Source organism: Acomys minous (genome assembly GCF_964271855.1).
Source record: "Acomys minous genome assembly, chromosome: 1".
Lineage (NCBI taxonomy): Eukaryota > Metazoa > Chordata > Mammalia > Rodentia > Muridae > Acomys > Acomys minous.
Genome location: NC_140483.1, coordinates 15500313 through 15527763, shown reverse-complemented (window position 1 = coordinate 15527763; position 27451 = coordinate 15500313). Strand labels below are relative to the sequence as shown.

General features: G+C 42.1%; 1 protein-coding gene across 1 annotated transcript in view; it reads right to left on the bottom strand.

Moving 5' to 3' along the window:
* SMYD3 (SET and MYND domain containing 3) overlaps nt 1-27451 on the bottom strand; it is a 550588-nt gene that overhangs the window by 425828 nt on the left and 97309 nt on the right. Inside the window, exons 3-5 of the mRNA XM_084791915.1 lie at nt 16403-16510; nt 14945-15002; nt 9310-9446 (exon numbers count right to left, since the gene is read on the bottom strand). Coding sequence (XP_084648041.1) covers nt 9310-9446; nt 14945-15002; nt 16403-16510 — 303 coding nt within the window. The remainder of the gene's footprint in view (nt 1-9309; nt 9447-14944; nt 15003-16402; nt 16511-27451) is intronic.

The following is a 27451-nucleotide window of genomic DNA, read 5'->3' as shown; positions in this document are numbered from 1 at the left end:
TGGGAACTAGTGAGAGATCTGATCTCAAAAGATTAAAGTAGAAGGAGAAAGTCATTATCAACCACTGGCCTCCATATGTATGTGAGCCCCCACACAGTGAACACACATGCACATACACACACACACACACACACACACACACACGCACACACGCACACACCAATTTTGAACCTGACATATTCAACTAAAATATTTCTAATAGTAACATAAAATTACATCTTCATGCTGCACATTAGGAAAAAATAAGGAAATATAACATCTATAGCTCTAAAAACATAAACAATAAACACAGCCAGTGGGGATGTTCACAAATAATACCAGCAAGCGGGAGACAGACATGAGGCAGGAGGATTAAAAGTTCCAGGCCAGCCTGGTCTATGATGCAAAACCTTGTCTCATAAAACAAAATAAGCAGGGTTGGAGAGATGGCTCTGCCTCTGCCATACAAACAAAGCACTGCACGGGAAAAAAAAATTGCATTTGCCATACACAGCCTGCTTACTTTAGTTCCATCCCCGAAACCCACAGTAGAAGAGAGCCAACCAAGCTGCCCTCTCATCACCATTCCCTCAAGCAAGACCCCATCTCTCTCTCATTCTTATACTCTCTCTCTCCCTCTCTCCCTCTCTCTCTCTCTCTCTCTCTCTCCCCCTCTCTTTGAAAACGATTGAATTAAAATAATCTGGACATGGCAGTGGTACATGCTTTAATCCCAGGACGTGGGAGGCAGAAGCAGGTGGATATCTGTGAGTTCCAAGGCCAGCCTCATCTACACAGCAAGTTCTAAGCCAACCAGGACTACATAGTGAGACCCTGTCTCAAAATACATGTAAAGAAAAACAATATATTTTAAATATATAAGACATTAATAATTATATTTTTTCTCTATTTGACAATTTTCTCTCTCTCCTTAGTAGTATAACTGCATCTCTTATTTACTGTTTTAATGAATTGAAAGACTTTTAAAATTACTGAATTAAATTATTTTAGAGTTAAAAATAAATGCAAATCCAGCTATTGTGTCAATATACACGTGCTTATAAATATGCTGGAAACCAAAAGCAATAGAACTAATGGCTTATGAGAAAAGGTAAAGCATTTCCTACTCACCATCACCCCTGCGCTTTTTTTTTTTTTTTTTTAATTAAAGGAATTTTCTGACAGCACATTCTGTTTCCTAGGATGTGCAGAAAATTCTCTGGCTCACAAAGAAGATTCATAGCCTGCCAAATAGTGGCCCACAGGCCAAATCTGGCCCACCATCTGCTTTAATGTATCCTGCAAGCTAACACAGTGCTCATGTATTTTTAAGGGTTACTGGGGAAAATTAACACCAGACCATTCCAGGATATGTCAAAATAGATGGAAACTGATGTTCTGTGTTCACGAGCAGCACTTCGTTAGCGCACAGCTATGTCCTTCCCTCCCTAACACATGGCCCAGGCTTTTGGCTGCGACAGCAAAATTAAGACAACACCCCGAGAGGTAACATGTGTGCTAATGAAGTCTATTTTGCCATTCCTTAAGGCTACAGATTTCCAAATATCAGGATGACTGGGTATGGTGGAAGACACCTGTAAATCTCAGTACTCGGGAATCTGGCACAGAAGAGTCAAGAAGTTGGATGGATGGATGGATGTAGATAGATGACAGTTGGATAAAAATGAATGAATGAATGAATGAATGAGTGAATTTACATCAACGATAAACTAGGAGTTTTTTTTGTCAATTTAAAATAAATAATTTTTTGAAAAAACTGCCTCAGGGATAGACCACAGTTGTGTTCTTTCCACATGTAAACATCGTTCTTCAAGCCGCCATGAAGATACAGTCATATGCACACATCTTAGATTTCAAGCCGCCATGACACAGTCATATGCATGCATCTTACAGAAAGGGTTCCTGAGCCCTGGAGTAATTAATATAGCAAGTTTCACTCCCTGAAACAGCAGTCTGCCGATCACACCGACCTGACAGCTAAATTACTAAAGTCCATGACTTTTACCATGATATTGATGATGGCTAGTACATACTTATGAATTACTATTTGTAAATAGTTATTAAAGTAATATCCACAAAACAGAAGAGGCACCTAATTGTTCCGTAGTATTTTATTTGGTATTAAACAGAGATGTTTGCTAGAGATTCCAATAAAATGTGATTCCTGATTCCAGGTCACTGTCCTGTAGCCCAAGAAGAAGGGCAAAAGCAATGATTATAACACCTCCTGTTGCACAACGCTGCCATCTTCAAAGATCATCTTTATTTGAATTCATGGCAAGATAGACACTCAAACAAATAAGTAAAGGCTTGGAAAACAGTCACGCGATACTTTTAACCAAATCAGTAGACCTAAAATAAGCAATTAACCTTGGGCAGCACAGGTATAAATAAAAATGCTGATAAAGACCTCACTAATTATGTCCCACCCTCAGACATTAGAAGGTACCTGGTCCTTCACCATGATAAACGCACACGTAGGGCTAAAGAGATGGCTCAGCGGTTAAGAGCACTGTCCGCTCTTCCAGAGGTCATGACTTCAATTCCCAGCAACCACATGGTGGCTCACAACCATCTACAATGTGGTCTGATGTCCTCCTCTGCCTGCAGATGTGCATGCAGGCAGAGCGCTGTATACATAATAATAAATAAATAAATCTTTAGGAAACACACACACACACACCTACCATAGGTTATTTGCATGTAAATGAAAAGAAGTCTCAGCCAAATGGCTGAAAGAGAAGAACATCATCAATAGTACCACCATTAAAATTCAAGTGATGATTTGTTTTGTCTCCAAAGCTCAGGTGTCCTACAAACTTCACTTTTCATGAAGGGCTGACGTGCATCTTTGAGAACAAATGTGTCTTGAATCTACTCGGGGACGCAATCTATTATGATAAAGAAAACGCATATAAATCATGAGTGTATCACTGGTTCATACCGAGAATGCCAGGATCACTGTGCACTTAGGTGTCTTGGCTGTTTGCCTGTCTTAGACCAGCACAGAAGAACAATCCCAACAACGAGGGCTTCCAGCAGCTGCCCTGAGCACGCCAAAGTGTCTCTTCGAGAAGTTACTGCCAAGCCCATAGGTATGTGCACCCCGCACGTGCCCAGAGGTTAGCAGTCCTGGCGTGGCGGCTCGCTCTCAGGATTAAATATTTAATAGCATATTTTTCCTTTAATGGACCCCCGGCTCATCTGATCAGCAATTGAGATTGTCTAGTAAAGCAGTCAAGATTACAATATGGCCGTCTCACACCAACTTTGTAATTAGATAATCCATCACTTTATTAATTCAAAAAAATTGCTTTCCTTACTACTTTATAGCACGCTGCAGTAGTGAAAGCCAATTGAGCTCATCAACAAAAAAGGCTCTAAAATTTAGTCCAATGTGAACTTGAAGCCCTCAAGTGGCAAACGTGTACACACTCTTGACCTTTCAATATGAGAGGTAATATTCTGTCTGCAAATTAGACATCACAGAGCCCGGGGGTCACCCAACACCAGCCCAGACAGCAGACAGCTAGAGCAAATCAGCCAAAGGTTCGAGACTGATGATCGAATACAGCAAGGTCAGTTTCCCTCTTTCTTTTTACTGATGTGCTGTCGCCAAGAGAATTTAAAAAGAATATATATATGAAAGAATTACTTAATTACTAAAATTAAAAATGAGGTAGATTATTTATCAGCACTTGACATCCTGACAGTAAACACCAGCTAAGTGCAAGTTACAATTTGAGTACAAGCCAAGTCGAGTTGTATTTGGCCTTATCTCCAGTGTCCCTCAAAATATTTAATCCATATATCTTTTAATCTTATTAATCCACAAGATTCTTGTTATAACAAATTCTGAATTCTCCAATTAAAAATAAAAAGAATTTGCTCATGATATAGCTGAATATAAAATTCCAGTGTCCTAATACCAAAAAGAAATAGCATCTTCTAATATCCTCTTTCAAATTCATACAACCAGCATACAAAGCAAAAGCATTAAAAATTACTTTTTATGAAATTGAAAATTACATCTAAGAAGGCATATATGCCTTAAAGAATAAACATTGTGACCGGGAGAATTATTATTTTGTTTGAAGGGAAAAGAGGAAGGAAGCATCTTAAAGAGATGTGGAATTTCTAATCAAAAATACTCATGTCAATGGCCCAACACTGGGAAATTAAACAGTGCTGCAGCGCTCCGGGAACACTGACATACGTTTTGTGGTCAGGAAGGTCACTGTTACTCCGCTGCTTCCAATTTAATGTCTATTTCTGAAACATCCTGTGCAACCCGCTCAGTTTTTACTTCATTGCTCAGATCTTATCATGTTTCTAATCAGTCAGAATTCACATTTACAAAAGTTACGAGCCCATAATAAAAGATATCTTTTTTTTTAGAACCCTGTATTAACCCCTAAACAAATACCTCAAAAGCTGTTTACTGAAATTATGTTTAGCCTATTCATAAACATTTCCAACAATTGTGATGAACAGAAATATTACATGGTGGAGGCCATTTCAGAAAACCATAATAACTGAAACACTTGTGATTTAGTTCTTTCCTCTTCAGGTACAAGTATGAACGAGAGCTCATTGATCGCCTACTTTTTACACTACGTACAGAAACTCCGAAATCACCTGGGAGTCAGTGCACTACCGAGTGACAGCAGAAGCAGACTTTTGCCTCAATAGCTGTAGACTGAGACAACAGCCTACGAGGGTAGATACTATTTTCTGTCTGCAAAATGTCTCATCAAGGCAGGTGATTCACGACATCTCAAGAGACATCAGCGCTGAGCACAACACTGAGCAACGGTCTGAAACTCTGGTTTACAATCAGCCGTAGCCTGTGCTCAACTCTGAACGACAGCACTGAGAGACATAAAAGGCTGACATTTTATACTCAAATGCCAATAACGCGGGGAGTGAAGCAACAGTGGCCGACATTCATAGCATGCGCCAGGCATCTGACCAAGCAACTTACACTTAGTCCTTTTTATCCACAAAGGAGGTATCATTATTCCTATGCACATACAAACACACGCACGCGCGCGCGCGCGCACACACACACACACACACACACACACACACACACACACGCACAGATAAACAAATACAGATCAGCAGAAATTCAGTTCTTGCTTGGAGAAGTGTCAAACTACATGGTCTCCATTTAAATCTGTCCTCCCAGGGCTGCAGAGGCAGCTCGGCAGTTAAGAGCGCTAGGCTGCTCTTCCAGAGGACCCATGGGTGATTCCCAACACCCACACGGCAGCTCACAACTGTTATGTAACTCCAGTTCCAAGGGGCTCAACACTGTCTTCTGGCCTGCGTGGGCTCAGCACACATGTGGTGCACTTAACTGAATGAAGGTGGGACTCATACACACCAAATAATAAAATAATAAAACTTAAATAAATAAATGATGGATCCTCCCACCGGCTGCTCTTTCCTGGTCATGTCAGTTACTGGCTATAACTAGCAGTGTACTCTGTCTGTATTTGGCACAAATGTTTGGGACTCAATCTGAAGACTTCATTAGAGCAGTTGTCCTTCTCCAGAAAAATCCACATCACAACTTAACCAGACACTTCATGAGAAACTAAGAGCAAATGTGTGGTGTGGGAAGAGCGAGGAGGGCTTGGAGGGAGCAGAGAAAGGGAGAGCCAGGCCCTCATCTCTGACGAGCAGATGACTAGCCGCTGTTCTCACTGACATCTCCAACCACCTCCTGCCTTCAGCTGCCTCTACTACTGCGGAAGTCAGTCAACACCTGCCGCCATTCCTCAAGCGTCATGGTTTTATGGCCTGAAGTACATACACTAAGCATGACATAAACTTAAGTTTAAAAGGAAGCCACTACTACACGGTTAAAGGCTTTTATGATCTTTCCAGCCTCCCCACCATCCACCGGACTTTAAGGCCTCCGCTCTCCTTATGTGGGAACCCTGGAGGTCATGGCGGTCGACTTCAACACCCAGCTGTTGCTCAAGTGCTGACAGGAAGTAGCACACAACTGAGCCTACCTCCCACAGACCACGCTTCTCAGCCTTCCGCCTTGGATGCTGGTGTTTCCCTAGGCCCCAGTGGTAGCCAATCTGCACCACCACGCCCCCCTCCTCCACCAGCCTTTCAAGACAACTGTGGACAAGCTGCCAGCACGTCTTCTCTTCTCGAACTCAGGTCAGTTTCTATTTCCATGTGAGCGGCCTCCTTGATATCCACACCGGAAAAAAGGATCCGTTTCGATGTATCTCGTGGCGCTCACCTTCACAACCAAGTCACAGGCACAGCAGGATATATATCACAGGGGAATATCCCAGGAGCCACATGCTAATTGCTGTTCGAGTGTGGGCTTACGTAGAGGTGATAAAAACAAACCCAATGGCATGCTAAGAAGTGAGTAAAAAGGAAGAAGGCTTCCGAATGCGACCCATGTAATAACTACACAGTAAGGTCTCTAGAGTGTTGAGGGGAACTGGCTGGGCAAAGCTAAGACTTTCAAAGCAGACGCAAGGCGCAGTCTAAGAACCTTCCTAACACGGGAAAGCCATTACTCTTCCACCAGAAACTCCAGGCGGTTCAACATCTAAAGTCACCGGAAGAGAAAGCTCCAAGGGATCGGCCACTGTGTCCTCTACCACGCCGGGCTTGAAAAAATGCGACTAACTCCTACCAAAATATTCCATGGGCCTTTGGTGACAAAGACCAAGGTTAAAACAAAAGTTTAGCAAGTCTAGTAGTAATATACAACATAAATGGATATAAAAGAAAGAGACCAAAACCAAAGCAGAACACACAGACTTTTTATCGAGGCCAGGAAAAGCCCCATTTCCAAGTCCAAGGAGAAGCCCACGCGGAAGTCCCGTGGATTGACAATTTGCACGTGACAAGCAGAAGCAGCTTATTGTAGGGCATGCATTGTGGTGCCACCCATTTCCTCGCTCCGGCTAACTATAAAACGATAATAAAATGGGTTCGGGCTGGAGAGTGGAGAAAGGCTCTCCGCCCAGTGCCCTCCACACACGTCCAGTGTGCTGGAAACGGAACTTGGGCGCCTACACATGCTTTGGGGTGACTGGCTCCTATCTGCAGTTTGCAGGACACAGATTCCCTTGATTAAGATCATTTTGCTGAGAAAGGAAAAGCAAGAGAGTGATCTCTTCTACAGATGAATTTATGAGCAGAGAATAACCACATGTGGCAAAATATTAACTAATAACACTGGTTAAGAAGCCCAGAAGCCCAGCTAATTATCTGCTTTGCTCTGACTTTTATACTCCAAAGTCTCAATGGTGTATATGTTTCCCCTGTGTGTGCACACATGTGCGTGCATTTGCATAGTGTGGGCTCTTCTGTTGCTCCTAAGGAACCACACACCTTGGTTTTCTGGCACAGACTTTTTCCCTGGGACTGGGACTTCCTGCATGGACAAAGTTAGGGGGCCAGTGTGCCCCACCACTTGTCACCAGTTCTTGTGCACAAGGATTGCAAGCATGCACCACCCCAGCCATGGGTGCTGGGGTTGGAAGTCAGGAGCCTCTGCTTGTGTGCTCACCACTTTTGCACCAGAGCCCTCCCCCAAGTCCTAAACAGTCCACTCTTGCAGCAAGTGCATCTACAAGCATATGGGAAGGAGGGCAGCTTACTACTGAAAGTTTGGCCCATGATGCCTTTTCACCACAGTGCCAGAATACTTCATATGCAACGTGCAAAGAGTTTCAGAAAATAAATGTCATTAAAAATGTGTAACAATTAATCCCAGCACTCGGAGCAGAGGCAGGCAGATCACTATGAGTTCAAGGCCAGCCTGGTCTACAAAACGAGTCCAGGACAGTCAAGGCTACACAGAGAAAGCCTGTCTCGAAAAACCAAAAATAAAAATAAAAAAGTTTGACAAGCTGAGCAAAGATGCCACACATCTTTAACCTCAGCACTCCGGAGGCAGAGGAAGCTATAGCTCTATAAGTTCGAGGCCAGCCTGGTCTATAGAGTGAGTTCCTGGTCAGCCAAGACTATACAGAGAGACCTTGTCTCAAACAAAACAAAATAAAACTATTTAACAATAAACAACCAAAATAAGGCATCAACTCATGTTTTAGATTTAACAATGTCTTAAGGCATTTTACACAGATATTGCTAGAGATTACACATGTTATGCAAGATTTTTCAACAACAAATGACACCAAAGAATAGTCACATTATTAACGTGAGAAACGAAGTGCCACCCATAGTTAAAACAAAAGCTGCTGTCTCACAGTGTTTAACATCAAAGAAGCTGTGTGCACTGTGCATACAGAACTACTAGAGGCTATAATTTTTCAAGGATGTGAAGCAAACATGCAGAGTAGTCACTATGTTTCAATCCAATTTTAAATTATAGACAAGGCAGAATATAATACTAAGATCATATTATCAGAAAACCATAGGTCATACTTTAAAGAACAAAAATAACTTAGAAGAAAAAACTAGAATAAATCTCTAGCACTCAAAATAATCACTTTTACCGTCTTACAAAATAGGTAGTTTTGAAAGCATACCTCAAAATAATCATGGAATGTTATAAAAATATGTTTAACACATTTCAAGGTAAGGGCAAAGTCATCTTCCAATGTAAATGTGATGAACATTGAAAACAAAAGGGCGAAGACAACAGATCCACAGCAGTGTGGGAGTGCCAGGCATGCGCCATCCTCCACGACAGCATCCTTGCTGCCTGGGCCAAAGCAAACTTGCAGAACAAGACACTCTGTTTCCAAACAGAACATTTCATGCAACTCCCACTAACAGAGCCCAGATGAAACACTTAAGTAAATCTGTTTTCTATCCCTAACCTAGGAATTCACTAATCTGATCTTTAAATTATTTTAAGTCAAAAATTGTTATGCTTTCATATTATTTAAGTCAGTTAATCAGAATATATTCCAGTAGATTGTTTTGGTTGGCTAAAACAACCAAAATAAAAAAATAAATCCAATAATAAAGTGAAATCCTTCAGTAGAAAGTAATGAAATATATATGTCATGTTCTTCTGAAAAAGGAGCGCAAACTCCCTGAAGGGGATGTTTGCAGGATTAGCAACAAATAATCACCAAGTGAAAATGCTGAAAGAACAGAAAGGTAACACGCTTCTCAGTGCAGACAACCCTGACTTTTCTCATGCCCTGTTCACTCAGACAGAGGGTGATACAGAGCATTAATGGGCTTCAATGTCTTATCAATGCTCTAGAGGCATCTGCAAATGACCAGAAAACAAAGGGTAAAGAGTTGACTTACAGCATTAGCAAAGGGACTGAACTTCAAACTTACTTTTGCAAAGGCTTCAAAAAGGTCAAAAGCAGGCGGCAGCTGCGACGCGTCCTGTATTTCTTCTCTCATGAAATGTTTAAATGTCATTGCAAGTTGCCTCAGGCCCTCCTTCTTATCTTCAGTGAGTTTGCTAATATCTTTTTTGTAAAGAAAACAAATAGTATAGTCACCAAGTGAACGTCATGGATAGTTTTCAGGTATTCAAATGCTAGGTATTAAAAGGATACTTCCTGACATATAATCCATCCGGACAACCTTTTATTCTTTTCACAACTACAAATCATGATACATATTTTATTGGTTAAATTCTGTACAACTTTCTCCACAAAATATATCAAACAGCTATCAAAAAATAAACAAACGCACGTACAGGTTTTTAAAACACAATAAACCAAAATCAGATGCACATTACCAGCTCTTTTACATTACAGAGCATATCTCCACCATCATAAATCCTTATTAAGTCGGTGAATTTAAATTGACTTTTCTCCATAATAATTCACAAGTAGGTCACAACTGCCTGATAAAGAGTATTAGCTGAGAGGTTAAAAAGACAGAAAACTAGATATTGAAAGTTCATATGAAGTTTATACAACTGAAATTTGTCAGACAAAATGTGAATCATAACAAAAACATGGGTGACCTGGAGAAATATCAACTTCGAGTTATTTCCAGGCTGGACGAGCACAGGCGGGCCTGGAGGCAGCCACGCTTCTGTTCTTTAAAGAGAAAGCTTCCAGACACAAGGAAAGAGCTAAAATGGATACAATAATTCTGTAATGCTTCAGGATACAAAACTGGCATAAAAATTACTAAGACTTTTTACACATTCATAGCAAACTTAATGACAAATCAAACAAAACAATGTGAGTCACAATTGTGACCCCCAAAACGAAACACATAGGAAGAAATTTAACCAAAGAGGGGAAAGCTCTCTGCAATCACAAAATCCGGATGGGAAGACACTGAAGAGGGCATGGAAAGAAGAATTGAACGAGGGAGGGAAGGAGGGAGGGAGGGAGGGAGGGAGGGAGGGAGGGAGGGAGGATGGGAATTAAGCATTAAAGAAGATAACCCACGTCTGCGAGTTACAACAACTAATATTGTTAAGATGCCCACAGCACCTGAGTAATGCAAGGACTCGACGCGTGACGCCCTTCACAGAAACAGGAGAAAGAATCAGAAAGCCAAAGCAATCTCCAGAAAAAAAAAGTTAGCGATGTTCAATGTCTGATTCGAAAACCATCTATCTATCATCACTGAAGAGTAAGGCATGACAACAGATGCCAGAACAGAGGGGCCAGAAATTCATCGATACACACACAGCAAAATGATTGTCAGCAAAGGTGCCACAAATATCCATTAAGGAAGACAGTGCTGTCAACAGATTACACTAGGAAGGTAGATATTTACATACAGGAGAATGAAACTAGAGCCCTATCTCTCTTCATACACAAAAACAATATCAAACATATCAAAAATGCATATGGTCCTAAACCATAAAGTTATTAGGGGGGGGAAATAAAGGAAAAGATTTAGGACACTGACCTGAGCACAAAGTTTTGGGATATGACCCCAACATATCATCAAGAGCAACAGAAACTAGAAAATAAGATACAATCAAACAACAACAACAAAAATATCTGCACAAAGAATACAATTGACACAGCAAAGAGACAGCTACATAACTGAAGAAAAGCCTGCAAGGGATTTACCACAAGAGACTAATAAAGAGAATATATAAGGAATTCAAAATAACTCAATAAATATATGAAAGAAGATGAAGACCCCATTTAAAGGAAAGTGCATGCTCTGGACAGGTAACACTCAAAATAAATAAATAAATAAATAAACAAACAAACAAATGGAAATGGTGAGCAGGTACATGACAAAATACTTCACAGTGCTAATCATCAGGAAATGTGAAGTAAAATGATGAAATATCATCTCCCTCCAGATAGAATAGTTACTAATCAAAAGCATGAAATAATGAATTCTGGCAAAGATGCAGAGTTATTGTGCAAAACAAGTGTTGTGCCAACAGGGTGTCATCCGTCCATGTTTACTGCAGTACTCAAAACATGGAATCAGGATGAGCAGATAAAGAAAATATGGTATCTATATGCAGCAAGACACTGCCCAGGGGTTTAAAAAAAATAGTGAAAGGCTGTTTTTTTCATCCCTGGGATAAAATTGATGAACATAATGTTAGGTGAATAAGCCAGGCACAGAAACAAATATCACACATTCTCATTCGCTGTAGGACGTTTTAAAAGATTTTCTAGCTCCCTTTCTGTCGCTGTGACAAAAACACCCTGACAAAAAGTAACTCAGGAAAGAAAGGATTTAATCTGATTTCCACTTCCAGGTCACTGAGGGAAGTCGAGGCAGAAACCATGGGTGAACACCACTTGCTCGAGGAGTGGGCTGGGCTCTCCCACATGAACTGAGGATGGAGACAGTCCCTCACAGACATGTCCACACACCAACCAGAGCTAAGCAAGTCTCACGTGAGGCTTCTCCTCGCAGGCTGGATCGAGTTGACAATGAAAGTAAACCAGGACAGAGGAGGTTCTCACAAGGAACACTGAAGGTCATCGGATGAGGGAAAGGACAGAGGAGTAGGATGAGGATGAGTCAGATAACGGGTACCGAAATGCAGTTAGCTAGGCAGAGTCAGTACTGCTACTCTAGAGCATACAGATTTAAGTCCTTACCAGATAGAAATAGTCAAAAGGTTCCCGACACAAAAACACAATAAATTTCTGACATAAAACACCTGTCACTCTCACATTATCACTACTTATTGTATACTTATTTCAACTTTTAAAAGGTTCCCAATACAGACAAATGTACATTTTTGAAATGGAAATGCTAATTACCCTGATTTTTATTGTTATATATTATATTACATACTCTAGACTCATTAGCTTGGATAGATGCTTCATATGTCAATTACAATTTTCTAAAAGATCTACACACACAGAGGACCTCCTTGAACATTAGTTTAAGTTACACTGCAAACGGTGTGTTTGTAAAAGTGCGCCATCAGACTAACAGCACCTGAGAGCATTTCGCCGAAGGCACGTAATGGCTTGCTGCTGCAGGGCTAATGTTAATAGTCAAATTCACTGTAAATGGTGCTAATTATCTAGCAGTTCTACAACAGAAAATGGCTAATTAGTTCTCTATCAAAACTTGAAAAGGCACATCAAATTGAACTAACTGTCACTTCCTCGTGACAGGTTTGCATATTTTCTTCTAATTATTTGCCCAACAGAATAATGGACCCACCATTCTTAACTAACGGTTTATTAGCATTGGCACGTGGGGTCCTAGGACTCTAAATCTAGGGGTCAACTTCCCGTTCATCTCCAACCAGAAGTGATAAACTATGTAACAAACATAGTCTACGAGTTGTAGCTGGTTTGAGACTGGAACCACTTAACAACCTCAATGAGGAGGACCAGTGACTGTACAAAAACAAAATCAACCTGGCTGTGCTTGACTCCACAGCTGGGGAGCCTTAAGGCATCCATGGCAGCTGGCAAGCACCACAGCAGGTCAGGGAGTGCTCAGTACTGTCAGGGAGCCTGTCTTCTGCACCTGCAGCTTGCCCTAGAGTCTGAAGGAACGGCGACCCTAGGCGATTCCCCAGGCTGCCACTGTGTTCACCACACCACTTCTCACTAACATGCAGAGGAAAGCAAGAAAGGTGAGAAGGGACAAAGGGAGGAACAAACAGAAGACAAAGGGTCAGCTGGACTAACAACTCCGTTACTAACAAAATGACTGAGATCCCTGGTTCCTGCACATGAGGAAATCGTGAGTACTTCCTCCTGTGGCAGAGGATCATGGGTTGGATTAACGGATTCAAAAGCTTCAAGTCTGAAGAACTACAGTTGTATGACTCCAGACCTTAGGAGCCGAAGACTTATCACACTGGGCACACAACTTAGAGACGCACAGCCCTGACTCCAGTGCTACCAAATCAACACAAGGTGGCCAGCAAAATCCTCGGCTCTAAGCGACGAGCAGCTGGCAGCAGTCGCACCAGGTAAGTAGGATAGCTCTTGAGGCCTGGGTGTCAGGACCCCAGCACTAGCATTGTAGCACTCAAGCACCCTAGATGTAGGAACCTTCTATCTTCAGGGTGTGGCAACTCTGAGGAAGTCTCTTGCCCCACTGTCTTCTGAAGTTTGCTTCTTCAATTACACAGCTTTTGCTCTCTAGCCCTGAGGCAGTCACTCACTCTCCAGCTAGCCTGTCACAGGTGTTACTCCACTACCACCACATCTCCTCATGCTACCGGTCCACTCTATTCTACCTATAACAAAACCAGAGGTAGTCAGGAGGAGGCCACTTAAGAGAGGCTTTTTAATTGGGCTAAATGTTAAAACACCAGGGTAAACACAGGAAGGAGTCTTCAGACCGACTAGAAAAGTAGATGACGGGCCACAAACAGACACAAACAGACCATAAGTATGGTATGCAAATGAAGGATTACATTTGTACCAATCAAAAAACAGTTTTGGGTTTAATCAACCAACCACCTTCTTTCTGGTTTCATGAAGTGGTGTTCCCACCCCATCTTGAATGAGGACAGTGGCAGGGTGACTTGGCTCAGGATGTGACCTTCTCAGGCCAGTGCAGGGTGTCTGGAGTGACTGTTGCTGAACCAAGACCTCCTGACGCAGGAGTTCTTAAAGCTGAAGCAATCTCAAAGTGATTACTAAATGTTAAAATTAGCCTCACTTGGACGAGCACAATCCAATCAGGTACCAGGAAAGGAAAACTGTTCAGCTGGTAGTTCCTGGCTGGAGGCTTCCAAGAATATGGGAAGGGCTCATGTGTTGCCATTGAAAGGCCTGAACTTTCTACTTTCATTTGTAGAGTTTCGATTAACAGTGGAGAGAAAAAAAAATACTTGTATAGTGTGAAAAAAACTTACAAAACTAACATTCACACTGTATTTAATAATACTTAATAGTGCCAACCATCACTACAGTTTCCCTAGGAAGACGGGTCCATTTAATCAATTACACTATTCTGCCTACTACAAATCTTCACAAACTTACATGTGGCCCAATCTACCTGAGAGTCAACTAGACAGCGGCCCAATCTACCCGAGAGTCAACTAGACAGCGGCCCAATCTACCCGAGAGTCAACTAGACAGTGGCCCAATCTACAAAAGGGTCAACTAGACAAACCGATGTGTTAGTTATTTCAAAAACCAAAATCTTTCTTTAGCTTTGTTTCATGTAATAAACACAGTTGCTATTAAAAGCAGTTTGGGGAGGCAGCTCAGTGGTTATGCATGTGCTCACCATGAGTGAGGCCCTAGACCAGGTGTTCTCAACCTTCCTAATACTGTGACCCTTTAATATGGTTCCTCATGTTGTGGTGACTCTAACCATAAAATTATTTTCACTGCTACTTCATATCTATAATTTTGCTACTGAGCTGTGTCTCTGTTCCTAAGACCACTGGAAATATGTGTTTTCCCAAAGGCTGAGAACCACTGCCCTAGACTGAAACTCTAAAAAGATGAGAGAAAAGGGGGTTGAGGGAGGGAGGAAGCTCAACAGATAAACGGCAGATTTAATTTTAAGATGCTAATTAATAACCACTTACTGGACTCCAGATCATAAAATGAGTAAAGTTTCTCTGACTCTGAGGGTTTTTCATCCATCTGTGAAGGAAAAGGAGAAAATACAAAAACAAGGTAAGTGCTGGGTGTTCTGATGACTTGTTTTATTTGCTTCTTTTGAGACATGATGTACCACTATATCACTGTGTAGCCCTGGCTAGCCTGGAAATTGCTCTGTAGACCAGGCTGGTCTGGAACACACAAAGATCCACCTGCCTCCATCTCATGAGTACTGGGATTAAAGGCATGGATCACCATACCCAGCTTCAGCGAAAGTTTTTAAACTATCATTTTTATGTCATTTTTCTTTATAACTTTTAAAATATGTATTTTTTATTCTGTGTGTGTCCGTGCATTCTCTCTCTCTCTCCCTCCCTCTCTCCCTCTCTCTGTTTGTGTGTGCACGCGCACATCCTGTGAGGACAACTTAAGAACACAGTTTTCTCCTTCCATCGCAAGCTTCCAGAAACAGAATTCAGGCCATCAGGCTGGGCAGCAAGCTCCACCACACACTGGGAGTCCAGTCTCCAGGCCTCTTCAGCACTTTTTTGAACTTACTTAGCAAAACTTTAAAAATCTAACTTGCAATTTCATCTGAGAAGTTTTATCTCCAAAGGAAAACTCCTTTATAAGAAGTCCCCACACTTTTACAGTCTCAAAGCCTCTTTAAAAGTTCAGGGGACTTGGGCTGGAGAGACGGCTCAGAGGTTAAAAGCACTGTCTGTTCTTCCAGAGGTCCTCAGTTCAATTCTCAGCAACCACATGGTGGCTCACAACCATCTCTAATGTGATCTGATGCCCTCTTCTTGTGTGTATATGTAATGAATAAATAAAATATTTTTTTAAAAGTTAAGAGAACTTTTAAAAGGAAAGTGAAAAATAAAAAATCAAAAGTCAACAAGTAAGTGAAAGAACCAAGTTAGACACCACAATAATCTGAGACCGTCATGCTACAGCCCTAGAGGGGCTTCTAAGTCTAGATGCTTCGTAAGAGCAGGGCTACAGACTCAGCTGTGCTATAGGGAAAGGGCTGCAGAAATCCTAATCCTGGCTCTATTAAAAAAAAAAATAAGAACTTGTCAATTTAGCATATCAGTATTATTTAATTAATTTCTACTTAATTTAATTAAGTTCAATTTAACTAATTGTCTAATGAAGGCTCATACCTGTAGTATATTCACAGGAGAAACCTATAAAGCAAACATGCTGAGTACCAGTTGCTAACATCTGTTACCTCAAGACTGTTCAAGAAAGAGATTACAGTATCTCTACAGACAGGGGCTGTGCACCTCCCTGCCATCAAGCCAATGACTAATAGAAACATGAGCTTCTTATGCTAACACTGCCTGGGTTGATCCACCATCCACCTTGACATGACTCCAGTCCCGACCTTAAGGAGGAACAGAGCCAGCAGGTGCTCCTCCCATGAGCTTTGTACTCACAAGCTTGACGATAACCCTGCCCAGAAGTCTCACAGAGTCCGGCGGATATCTGGGCTTGCAGCTTTTAAGACATTTGCACTCCCTCTTGTGGTCCGGCCAAGCTTTTTTCTGTGAAGACAAAGAACAGGGAAGAGAGTCAGAGGCAAAAGTCAACGTTCATTCAAACCATGTTTGAACGCTGAGAATCATCAACATTAATTTAATTTCAACAGTCCAAATAGAACTGCAAAGCACAAAATTCATTTGGTAATACTGCAAATGATCCAGAACTTAAGTATTTGTCACATAGGTAGTCACCAGAAAAAGACACCAACACCTCAGCTTCACTTTGTCCTTTAATTTGACCTCTGATCATTGCCAGGCTGGGAGAACCAGTGGGTCTTTCTTTCTTTCTTTTTTTTTTCTTTCTTTCTTTCTTTTTTTTTTTTCTTTCTTTCTTTTTTTTTTATAGTTTTTCGAGACAGGGTTTCTCTGTGTTATCTTGGTTGTCTTAGACTTGCTTTGTAGACCAGGCTGGCTTCGAACTCACAGTGATCCACCTGCCTCTGCCTTCCGAGTGCTGGGATTACAGGTGTGCGCCACCAGGCCCAGCCTCAGTGGGCCTTTCTTAATACTTAAACTTAACATCTTGTAATGTATATAATAGTATTTTAAAGAAAATGTCCCTCAAAGCAAAATAATAATAATAATAATAATAATAATAATAATAATAATAATAATAATAATAAATCATGTGGCTAAGGGAAATCAAAACAGGGAAGGCAGCATTCTGAGTTTCCGCCTCGCTGTAAATAGTCAGACACACCAGGTGGGTTACAGATGCAAAGCCATAAAGACTACATGTGGCTCTCAAAGGCATCACAAAATGAGCTAAGCCATAAATATCTAGTTTGTTCAGGACTGTACGAGGTCATACTTATGTCCTAGCTTAATTATCATAGAGCCCTTTCCATAAAAATGGTGTAGTTCAGAAGATAGTTTTCTGATGACCAAACTCATGATGAGGCTGGGGAGAGCAGCAAGCTGGTCACGTAGCAGGACGTGAGCGGACTCACTAAAGGGAAGAATACAATCCCTGAGGAGAGGGCAACGGCTGGCCTCGTACGTTCTGTCACTGACATCCCTGATGCCCCACACATTCATACTTCAAAACTATTATACATCTAAGTATATTGTGTTCTAGTGACTTCCTGTGTCGGCCTGGCCAGCGCCCTAGGTTTGGGAAACACTGTTTACAAGCCCATGACCTCCATTATCAACACCACTTGTAGTTGCTCACCTTGACTAGAACAATCCTGTATGAAATCCTCCTTTCCTTCCCATATGTATACCTCGCTCACATCTAAGCAGGACTACACTGGTCCTATGTTCATGAGAAGAGCCGACCATGGCGCTCAGTGTACATGAAGGCCTTGCTCAAGCTTTAACGCCATTAAGGCATTGGGGAGGGGGGGTGATGAGGGAGGAGGAGGAGATAAGAAAAAGAGAGCCAAGGATGATGTGCCTATAATCCAGGCAGGAGGCTGAGGCAGAAGGATTGGGAGTTCAAGGCTAACCTTGAAAACATTATGAGTTCAATTCAACTTGTGCTACATTTTTATAAAGAAAATTAAAGTTGTATAAGAGATTAGCTGTGCCAGGCAATGGCGCCTCACATCTTAAATCTCAGCACTTGAGAGGCAGAAGCAGACAGATCTCTGTGAGTTCAAGGCCAGGCTAGTCTACAGAGTTCCAGGATTGCCAGGACTACACAGAGAAATTCTGTCTTGGGAAAAGAAAGAAAAAAAGGAAGAAAGAAATAGGTTGTAAAGCAGAAACATAAAATATTAAAAATCAATGGTAGGGTTGAGCAAAGTCCCATGGGTATCTACTTATCACTCTAGAATGTGCTAGGCACATGACTAAACAATTAACAAGAGACATTACATTTAATTTCCTCAGTAATCCAGATACTTGATACTGTCTCAATGTTAGAAAGAGAAAGCAAAGCTCATGTTGTGGGATTTAACAACAAAGTCCCAAAAAATACACGCAAGAATAGGGAGACACGTGGCATGAGCAACGCGAGCACGAAGTGACTGCTGTGTTTGGACATTTGTTTAAGACACTTTATAAGCAAGAAGGAAGCAAAGCACAACGATGTCCATGGTGCTCATCTGGCAGAAAGGAAGGCATATGTCACTAGATATTAAATCCCAGGACAGCCTGTTGTACAGAGACAAGAACTGAACTAGCAACGGTCAATGACTAAGATGGTCACTGATTCACTGTTGAGTAAGTCTGAAAGACACAAAACCATATACACCCGACCTAGCAAAATTATAGTCACCCACGAAATGTTCTAATGAACCAAACAAAGGTGTACAAATTATGTAACACAGCATCCCATGGTTGTCATCGTCATCCCTGGGGGGGCGGGGGGCACGGGCTAGTACACATTGACTAAGATGTGGCAAGGCGCTTACTTCCAACTGGCCTTCCAATGAGAGTAGGCTAAGCAGACAAATGCAGAGTCCTATATTCTGACAGGAAACTACAGTGCTGGCATCTTTAAACATTGACTTAATCTGCTATGCTGGTAGATTGGTGCCTAGCCCCATCGTCACTGGAGAGGCTGCATCCAGCAGCTGATGGAAGCAGATGGAGAGACCCACAGACAGACATTAGACGGAGCTTGGAGAACCCTGCAGAAGAGGGGGAAGAAAAATTGCAGGTACCAGAGGGGCTGAGGACACCACAAGAAAACCCACAGAATCAACTAAGCAGGGCTCATCGGACTGAAGCAACAACCATGGGGCCTGTATGGGTTTGAACTAGGTCGCCTGCATATAAGTTATGGTTGTGTAGTTTGGTGTTGTGCAGACTCCTAACAGTGGGAACAGTCGCTGTCCCTGACTCTTTTACCTGCTCTTGGGACCCTTTTCCTCTTACCGGGTCACCTCATCTAACCTTAATATAAGGGTTTGTGCCTAGTCTTACTGTGACTTGTTATGCTGCCTTTGGTCAATATCCCTGGGAGGCCTGGTTTTTTCTGAAAGGGGGGGAAAAAAAGAAGAAGTTGGAGGGTAAAAAAGAGGGGAGGGAGGGGACACTGTGGTGAGAGTGTAAAGTATAAGAAAGGAATTAAAAAATAAAACCCCCTAGATGCAATCAGCTCAGACACCTGGCAGCCAACACGCACTTCAGAAAGTGTGCCAATTAACCAGTTATGTGGCACTGTTTTAAATGAAGCATCTAAAATTTAGAGATTTCTTGTGAAAAGTAACATCTGGTCTTTACCATGATTAATATTGCTCTATCTAAATAATAAACAGACACTAGGGAAAATGTTCCTTCATTCCTGAGCCGCCCCATGAAAATAACAACATGCTTATCTTCCCATTGGTTTTAGAGGATTGAGAAGCTTTTTTTTTTTCTTTAATTCTATCCAAAAGCAAAATCAGACCACTTAGTCATAAATATAGACCGAAATCACATCACTTGAACTGGTTTCATTTTAAAGGAAAGTGTCAGTCTGTTTTATTTCTTCCAAACATGATGATAAAAAATCAGATTTTTAAGACAGTATTTGCTCAGACCTGCTGCTTGGGCCCTTACCATAGGCTTACATAAGCCCACTGATGAGTCTATTAAGCAACTTCTCTGAAAAGACCCTCAGAAGCACAGGCACTGTCTTCACTCTACAAACCTTCCTTGGCTGGGACCTCGGTGGAACACTAGAGGTAATGTCCACCAGTTTCTCAAATGGTAGACATTTCTCCTATTTTCTTCCTCTACTGCCATCCAAGAATGCAATTAATGTTTGTTCACAACACAGGCTGTGATATTTTCTGTTCTCACAGATGAAAATAGACAGTGCTGGCCTAGAGAGATGGCTCAACAGTTAAGAGCACTGGCTGCTCTTCCAGAGATCCTGTGTTCAATTCCCAGCAACCACATGGCTGCTCACAACCATCTATAATGAGATCTGGTGCCCTCTTCTGTCCTGAGGATGGACACACAGATAGAGCATTCATATGCATAAAATAAATCAATCAATTAAAAAGAAGGAGAAGGAAATTAACGGTGCTACAATAAGCACAAACTGGCATGGGAGAGAAGGGAAAATCAGACACAGCAGTAAGAAGCAAAGACAACAGTTCCAGATGAGAAAGGAAAGGAAAGGATTCCATGTCAGGGTCCTTGGGACTCAAATCCAACCTCAGAACTACACGTCCCCAGGATTCTTACAGTGTTACAGTTGTGTACACTACAAGCTAATTACGCGAGGCATTCCCGATGAGGACAGTACTAATACTGGAGGTTACCCTGGAAATTCATGCTGTCGCTTGTGTTTGCTGTGATGTTGCTGTGCATGACAGACACTTAAAATTAGGAGGAAAACACAGACCTCCCACGGAGGACATTTCCACAAGCAAAAAACTGAGCCCAAAGGCAACACAAGTTTCATATGTCCTTTGAGATCTGCTGTGAAGGTGAAAATGTCTTTCCAGTCGACTCAGCCTAGAACTAAATCTTCTTTTACCTATTTTTACATTGTCCTATCAGTGCAGAATTTTTGTTGCCATTCAAGGGAAAACTTTGAGAATAACTATTGTTCGTCAATATTTCATAAAGCTCTCTCAGCCAGGGCCATAGTGCCTGCTGCATCTGAGCTCTCAAGCCAGCAGACCTTCCACTGCGGGTCTGCTCTTCCTTCTCATCGTGGCTCTATGTGTTTGCATCAGTATTTGATTAACTGCCTTCTAGTCTAGTCACGCCTATTTACATAGCAGGACACGGTATTTTTGTTACTAATTATTTTCTTTCTCCTTACAAATATGTAAGCTTGATCTGGGTGTGGTGCGCACACCTTTTAACCCCAACACTCAGATGACTAGTTTGGTCTAGAGAGCAAGTTCCAGGACAGCTAGAGCTAACAGAGAAACCTTGTCTCCAAAAAAAAAAAACAGTAAAATAGAATAAGATGATGATGATGATGATGATGATGATGATGATGATGATGATGATGATAAACAACAACTTAGGAGGCTGGATTAACTATATAATTTCATTTCAAGATAGTAAAACAGACAATAAATGTAACTGTCATAAAATGTGGAAGTGAGTCCAAGAAGAGCTAAAAATCTCCAACCTAGAACAACCCTACACACACCAAACATACATAGATATATAGCATCTGTTTAAATGTCCTACTACCCCAGAAACTGTGACTGCTCATGAAACAGATATGGATACCGAGTGCAGTGGCGCACATCTGTAATCCCAACACTCAGTTAGGCAGAGGCAGGTGGATCTCTGTGAGTTCAAGGCCAGCCCTGGTCTACAAAGCCAGTCCAGGAAAGCCAAGGCTACAAAGAGAAACCCTGTCTCACAAAACACAATTTAATTAATTAAAGTAATTAAAGTAATTACGTCTTTAAAAAGCAACAGAGAACAGTGATGTTCAACAGAGAAGATATGTGAGCTTGGTCCTAGTTAGCTGCTCTGTTACAAAGTGAGTCCAGGACACAGAGAAACTGTCCTGAAAAAACAAACAAAAAAGAAAGAAAAAATTGAAAATGAAAAAGATGTGGGTATCTGAACTTTATTACACTTATTCATAAAGGTGTGTGTGCACCTGTGTATATGTGCATCGATGCATGTGTCACAGTGGGCATGTGGACGGATCTCAAGGATCAAACTCTAGGCATCAGGACTGGCAGTGAACACCGTTACCCACCAGCTCATCTGGCAGACCCTGAACTGTTTTCAACCACTGCGGGGCACTCAGTGCGTGCCTCATGCCACTCCCACAGAGCTGAGGTGCCACCACTGCGGGGCACTCAGTGCGTGCCTCATGCCACTCACACAGAGCTGAGGTGTCACCACTGCGGGGCACTCAGTGCATGCCTCATGCCACTCCCACAGAGCTGAGGTGCCACCACTGCGGGGCACTCAGTGCGTGCCTCATGCCACTCACACAGAGCTGAGGTGTCACCACTGCGGGGCACTCAGTGCATGCCTCATGCCACTCACACAGAGCTGAGGTGTCACCACTGCGGGGCACTCAGTGCGTGCCTCATGTCACTCACACAGAGCTGAGGTGTCACCACTGCGGGGCACTCAGTGCATGCCTCATGCCACTCACACAGAGCTGAGGTGTCACCACTGCAGGGCACTCAGTGCGTGCCTCATGCCACTCACACAGAGCTGAGGTGTCACCACTGCGGGGCACTCAGTGCGTGCCTCATGCCACTCACACAGAGCTGAGGTGTCACCACTGCGGGGCACTCAGTACGCGCCTCATGCCACTCACACAGAGCTGAGGTGCCACCACTGCGGGGCACTCAGTGCGTGCCTCATGCCACTCACACAGAAACGAGCTATCCGGCCATCTGCAGACAAGAAAAGAGACCTGAAAGTTTTCATCCAACTACACAGTACTTGGTGCAAATGAGTGAAAAGTTCCTCCTCTGTGCTTGGAAAGGCCCACACAGGTCGTCAGACACATGAAGATACACATGGCTTGGATCTGGGAATATAAAGTGGAGGCTGAGCAGGCTGTCCAACAGCTAAAGATGACTGAAGGGCACTGATCAAATTCCTGCATAAAGATCTCTTCAAAGAAATTGGTCTGAAATTCTCTTTCTTTGTTGGGTCTTTGTGAGGTTTAGGTATCAAGGTGACTGTGGCCTCATAGAATGAGTTTGGTAATGTTTCACGTGGTTCTATTTTGTGGAGCAGTTTGAAGAGTATCGGTATTAACTCTTCCTTGAAGGTCTGGTAGAGTTCTGCGCTGAAACCATCTGGCCCTGGGCTTTTGTTGGTTGGGAGACATGATAGGCTGTGATCACATGGTCCCCTTCTGCCACAGGTCCAGGGGAGGGGAATAGAGTGAAAGAGGAAGGGAGGCAGGAATGGGAAGATACAGGTGAGGGGATAACAATTGGGATGTAGTCTGAATAAGAAAACTTAGTAAATAAAAAAAAAATTAGAAAGGAATATCTTCTCAGAGAACTCAGGAGATTCAGTTGCAGGCAGCAGCGCAGCTGTGTCAATTAATGCTCGCAGCTTGCATATCCAAACACAGCAGAGCCCCTTACCATTGATCCCACTCCGAGTAGGAAAATAAAGCCAAAGCCAAAGATAAAATGAGGCCAGGAACAGCCACAGGGCACCAAGTTATCAGAAAATGAAACAACTGAATTATTATATCTTTGGCAACCACAATATCTTGATTAACCAGAAACCATATAATACAAAGCAATAATAGCACTAGGGCCCCAGAGTGAGCCATTACTATCTTAACACAGAGCCCGGAAAACTATAACCTGTACAAGTCAGAGCTCTATAGCCACATTTTTGAAAGTTATACTAGGATACGGTCACACACAATAGCTGAACACGTTGCGTGCTAAGACAGAGATGAAAAATCATTAACAAGTCATATGGCCAAGGATATTTACCACACAGGCCTTCAGAGGAGGGAGCGAAAGGAGAGAGAAGGAGGAAGGAGAAGGAGGAGAAGGGGAAAGGCAAAGGGAAGGGGGAGGATGAGGAAGGAAGAGGAAGAAGGAGGAGGAGGAGATGAGGAAGAAGAGGAGGAGAAGGAAATGAGGAAGAGGAGGAGGAGGAGGCAGAGGAGGAGGAGTCGCCAAACCATGATCTATGGAGAGACCACAACTACATGGTCAATGGTTTTGTGAGATGCACAAAATAAATTATGCCTTTCCATGAATTTCTAAGCATACTAGAAATCTCCATGCTGGGACAACCAAAATATCAACAGCAGATTCTATGTGAACCTAGCAGAAAAGACATTTTATTTCCCTGATACAAATAATTGTTGGGTCTGTAATTCCCAAAGCCATCATTACTGAGATGGCTAGCCCTTATCAGGAAGTCCAACCCGGGGATGCAGAAGCAGTTCAGGGGGCTATCAGGGATTCCACAGCCAGGTTGGAGACAGGCTACCCTGTCATGAGAAGAATTCCAAAGGAAAGCCTCTACAGCGGAAGCCTGTGTAGCTGACAGAGAATGGGAATAAAAAATGGCTGCAGGGATGGGGTGGGGCTGGGGCGTGCGGCTGGGTGGGCACAACAGCATCTATTTCTGAAGTGACTGAAATATTTGCCTATTGCTGGCTGATTTACAGTAGACAATGGAGAGTTAAGATGAAAGGCCAGTGTAAATATGATGCCAAGACTGTCAGACCACTGCTACAGTCTTCCATTCGGTCCTTTCCTTACATGGACAGGTGCTTCCCCTAACTAGAGGACATGGTGGCATACACCTGAAACCCAAGTGCTCAGAAGGCAATTGCAGGGAGATCCTAAGAGTTATGCTATCTTGGGATATATGAATTTGAAGCCAGAGTGAGCTACCTAGTAAGACCCTATCCCCCCCCCCTGCAAAAAACTGAAAAGTTCAGAAAAGAGGAGAAAATGGAGAAGTTCTGAATAAAATGTTTAACTAGAAACCAACAAAAGGGAGGAAAATAATGAAAAACAAAAGCAGGGAAATAACAAAAATCCAAAAACATTAACAGAGATGATAGATCTCAATACAATATAACAAGAATCACTTCAAATGTCAATGGAAGAGAGTTTGTCAAGATGGATTAAAAATAAACCTCTGCAGATCCTGTCAGTCTGAGGAACAGCTACTCCTGAGGCTTAGCTTTCTCAAGTATGTCCCGTCCACCTTGGAGAGTGGCGTTGCAGAAAGCTGATAAAAATCACCCTGTGAAATGCTTACTGACAAAGGATTCATTTCCCACCATAAAAACGAACCAAATCACTCTATAACTACACATGGAACGCAGACCCAAAAATACAATTCATGTAAAAAGATTCGTGTAAAAAGATAGATAATTGCTGATGTGAAACAACCTCTCTCTGCTTTTCAAAAGATTCAGATCTAAGATTTGATCTAGAATCTGGTCACGTGCTTTGTTTACAGTGAGTTGAATTAGAAATGTAAGCATCACATGTCAAACTAAATTCAGAAAAGGCAAAATAATATTTGATGAATCTGCTTGAAATTGGTTTACTTGAGGCTGGAGAGACAGCTCGGAGGTTAACAGCAGCACTACTGACAGCTATTCCAGGAGACCCAGGTTCAATTCCCAGCACCCTCATGGCAGCTCACAACTGTAACTCCAGCTCCAGGGCATCTGGCACCTTCACACAAACATATGTGCAGTCAAAACACCAATGCACATAAAAAAAAATCAACCATTAAAAAAAAAGAACTTGGTTTACTTGCTATCAGTAAGCTGTCAGTTTTCAATTTTGAGTATTTCTTAATAAGAAAACAGCCTGTTCTTCCTTTGCAGTCTCAGAATCACCTGTGATATCCAATTATATCAATATGGAGACAGGTTCCCACACTAGGAAATAATGCTATGGGTTTCCCATAATAAGACACAGGCAAGAGCTCAAAGCGGCCAGTGAAAAAAATAAGTCAAGCCAGATGTGGTGGTGCCTGCCTGTCCCCCCAGCACTTGGAGAGGCGGAGGCAAGTAGATCTCTGTGAGTTTGAGGCCAGCCTGGTTTACAAAGCAAGTCCAGGACAGCCAAGGCTACAGAGACAAACCCTGTCTCAAAAAAAAATAAAATATAATATAATAAACAGAAATCTTGTCGAGATCAGAAACAACAGCATACACAGCAGAAGACGGTAGGTGGACTGACAGACAGACAGACTGACTGACTGACTGACTGACTGTCTAAGAACAGCCAGCCTTTAGCCTACTATGCTCGCAAAAAGAAACACAAATTATCTCTAGAAAACAGAAGTTTAAAAGAAAGAAAAAAAGAAAAAGAAACGGGAGAAAACATTCATTGTTTTAATCCTGTATGATTCTATATTACTTTAATTTCATAATGAATATATGTTCCTGTGTTGCTTGTGTTTAAAAATGAAACGTGAATGCTGATGGAATGGCAGCACCCTTTGAGCAGAAAGAATACATTGCACTCTTTAAAATACCCCCCAAACCCTTCTCAGACAACTCGCTATTACCACAGCCCGAGCCAGCTGCGTCCTCTGAGACAGATGCAGGTTTCTGCTACAGAGTCACATTCTCTGTATCAACTGCCATTCCACTTGCTTTCGCCTCCTGTTCATTACTGTTCATCGCTCTCATAGTTCAGCTTGTCAGTTTAATTCTGTGCATCTTTCTGGGTATCCACAGTAATTACAGCATTTAGCCCGGTACTTTAAGGTGCCGATAACCAGAGCAGTTTAAATGCATATGTTCTGGCCAACCTTTGTCTCTCACCTCTACACCCACACAGCACTACACACACACACACACACACACCAAAAAACAAAACAAAACAAGAAACCATAAGTTCTGGCTGGCATCATATATTTCATCTTACTGGCTATTTTCCCATTACCTTGCACGTTATATCTAACAATGACAGTGTTATTGATGCTACAGTGAATAACTAATATATGTAATAAAATATATACACCACAATGAATCAAAGTGACATACCCACTTGCCAAACTCCCTCTACTTGCTCTAATCAGATCGTGGCCTTTTCTTCTCTCTATGTATTATTGCAACTGGAGAAAGTAGCCTCAGAGAAAATATGTTTGTAAAAATGGTGGGGGAAGTAAAACAAAGGCTGAGGCCATTGAAATTAGAAATGAAACTTCCAAAATCTGTGCGTCAAATACTATGCTAACATCATTTCTGTGTGCATGCCACCTGACCCGACACTGGGGGAAACCTGGAGCCCCACTTCAGCAGGGGTAGGGGTGGGCTGAAATATCACCATAAACAGATTTCCTACGATTTATCTTCTGGAGAAAGGAATGTGTTTCCTCCCTCCCCACCACCACCACCACCTCTGCCTTTTATTATACTTTTAAGATCTTATACAAGAAATATGAGGTCTCACTTTAACAAAAGTGTAAAAAATGAGATAAAAATAAAATTTGTTTTTAACATTTATAGCTTATCAGCAAAGTGGTAAAATTTTAGATATCTCTCCCTCTCTCTCCCTCTCCTTCTCCATGTCTGTCTGTCTGTCTGTCTATCTCTCTCTCTCT